The sequence below is a fragment of the Trypanosoma brucei genome, chromosome 4 (genome assembly GCF_000210295.1).
Source record: "Trypanosoma brucei gambiense DAL972 chromosome 4, complete sequence".
NCBI classification, from domain to species: Eukaryota; Euglenozoa; class Kinetoplastea; order Trypanosomatida; family Trypanosomatidae; genus Trypanosoma; species Trypanosoma brucei.
In genome coordinates this window covers 1,423,257-1,425,262 of record NC_026737.1, presented here as the reverse complement: position 1 = coordinate 1,425,262, position 2,006 = coordinate 1,423,257, and the positions used below count along the sequence as shown (strand labels likewise).

The 2,006-nt window shown below is 43.9% G+C and overlaps 1 protein-coding gene across 1 annotated transcript; it reads right to left on the bottom strand.

Moving 5' to 3' along the window:
* Positions 1-53: 53 nt before the first annotated feature.
* Positions 54-1,148, bottom strand: TbgDal_IV5560 (variant surface glycoprotein (VSG, atypical); the record flags this gene model as incomplete). The annotated part of the gene is made up of 1 exon (XM_011774846.1): positions 54-1,148. One exon carries the CDS (start codon positions 1,146-1,148, stop codon positions 54-56), a length of 1,095 nt encoding a protein of 364 aa, XP_011773148.1.
* Between the last annotated feature and the right edge of the window lie 858 nt (positions 1,149-2,006).

Below are 2,006 nucleotides of genomic sequence, written 5' to 3'. Positions count from 1 at the left end.
AGTTACGAATCCTGAGTCAGTGTGGTACGTCACGTTCTTTGTCTTCAGAATTGTTATGAAGTCTCTTGTGAAGTGTTGCTTGTCCCATCCGTAAAGGTTTTTAGTTGAAACTCGATTTCGCCGTCGCTAGGTGCTTTACCGGTTGCTGCATGAATGAAGCTTCTGAACGCCACTCGGACTGCAGTTGTGTTTGCTAACATGGCAGGCGTTAGGCTCGATACGTTTATGATATGAGGATCAGGTTTTTTAATATAGTTGCATATTTTGTTGATCAGTAGGTCGTTATCCTTTTCTGATTTCATCTTGGCGTTTTCTAGCACAGCGCAATTTGCGCTCGCATTGCCGCCAGTAAATATCCTAATCGGTGCTACGGTGCTGCCTATATCACTTTCTTTCGTTGACGCTACAAATTCAGCATAATAGCCGTTTCCTGACACGGCCCTGCATCCTTCGGCTTTAACTTTTGTTTCTTCCCACGACGAAAGCCCTTGCACATTAACTGAGTGCTCTAACGCCAGCGGCCTTAGCTTGCTGCTATTTAACAGTTTGATGTGCGTCGCTGTCCTTAAATTTACGGCAATTGATTCTGGATAGATGTTGACATTACCGCTTCTCCCGCAATCGCCTTCGTATCTTAAAGTCGGTGTTTCCTTGTGTGAACATGATGCGCCGACGCCTACTTGTTTATTTACTTGCCCCGCTCCTGATCTCCCCTTCACTCGCATCGCTTGTAACGTGCGCGTTAGCGCTGACCTCCGTTGCAGGTAGGTGGCGGCCAGGACTGCTGCTCTGTATTTCCCACTTTGGAGCTGCTTTGCTTGTGTCGCTGCACTGGACATGTACGTGGCAAGGGCGTATGTCGCGGCACGCTTGTCTGTTTGGTTTGTGCTTGCGGCAAGGAGATTCCATGCTTCTCCATAAATTTGCATGATGGATATTGCGTGTTCCGGCTCTTCTGCCTCCGCTACGATGTGATTCGCCAAATATTCTGTATACTTAGCTTCTGTACAGAGGTTTGTCACTTTGTCCGAGGAAGGTTCTGTGATTGTTTGCGCCTTGCCACACCTCATCAGCATCATGAATAAAACGGGCACGGCTGCTGCAACAGCTTTGTGCAACACTTCTTTGGTAGTGCGTTGAACTTGCATCGGCTCCTTTCCCTCCGTGTAATGTGTTTCGCTGTCTTTGTGTCTTTAACTTCTTTGTTGATGATTGGAACTTGGCTTTTTATTTATAGTTATGTCATTGATAAAATTTGTGGCCCCGCAGCAGACAGCGGTTGTCCTAACAATAAATTTAACAACTTAACGAAATATGTCTTAATACACAAGTCCCTAAGGAGATGCTATGTTCACGGGACGCCAGCAGCGTTTGTAATATTCAAGGAGCCGAGAAATGAATGCGACGCTAGCGTTGGCATATCTTAACGATATTTGTGTCGTAGCTTTAAGTGACATTATCGTGGCACAACATGAGAGGCCCTGGCCCTTCCGAATGCTACGTTGCATGTCACCCTTAGCCCCCGCATAAAAGAGCTGGCGGTTTCTCTCATTCATAATTTTTTTCTTGCACGCTGTCATGTTGTTTCCCCATCAGTGTTAGTGGAAGGCCGTCAATTATTCACCCCGGGACATGGTTGTATGCAAATATATAGTGTCACAACGTGATCGTTTTGAAATTAATTTATTCCATTTTACACAAATATAACCTTAGCATCCAATTAAACCATAACTGCTAGGTGTCATATAAGTGGCAATAGAAAAAAAAACTCATTTCTCAACGATTTAGTCTAAAAACATTTCCCTTCAAAAACGAAAATGAGGGTGAATATTAAACTTTTAATCCAATAGAAATAATTCAAACACGTAAATTGTCACTCTGGATGGTTGTGTTTTTCATATGTCCAACTTGTTAAAAGGTCGGTTTCATCGTAGAAACCCACGTTCGTCCTCACCGAAATTTTGTTTTTTCGACGAGTTTCTCACTTTCTCGGAGTTTGATTCTTG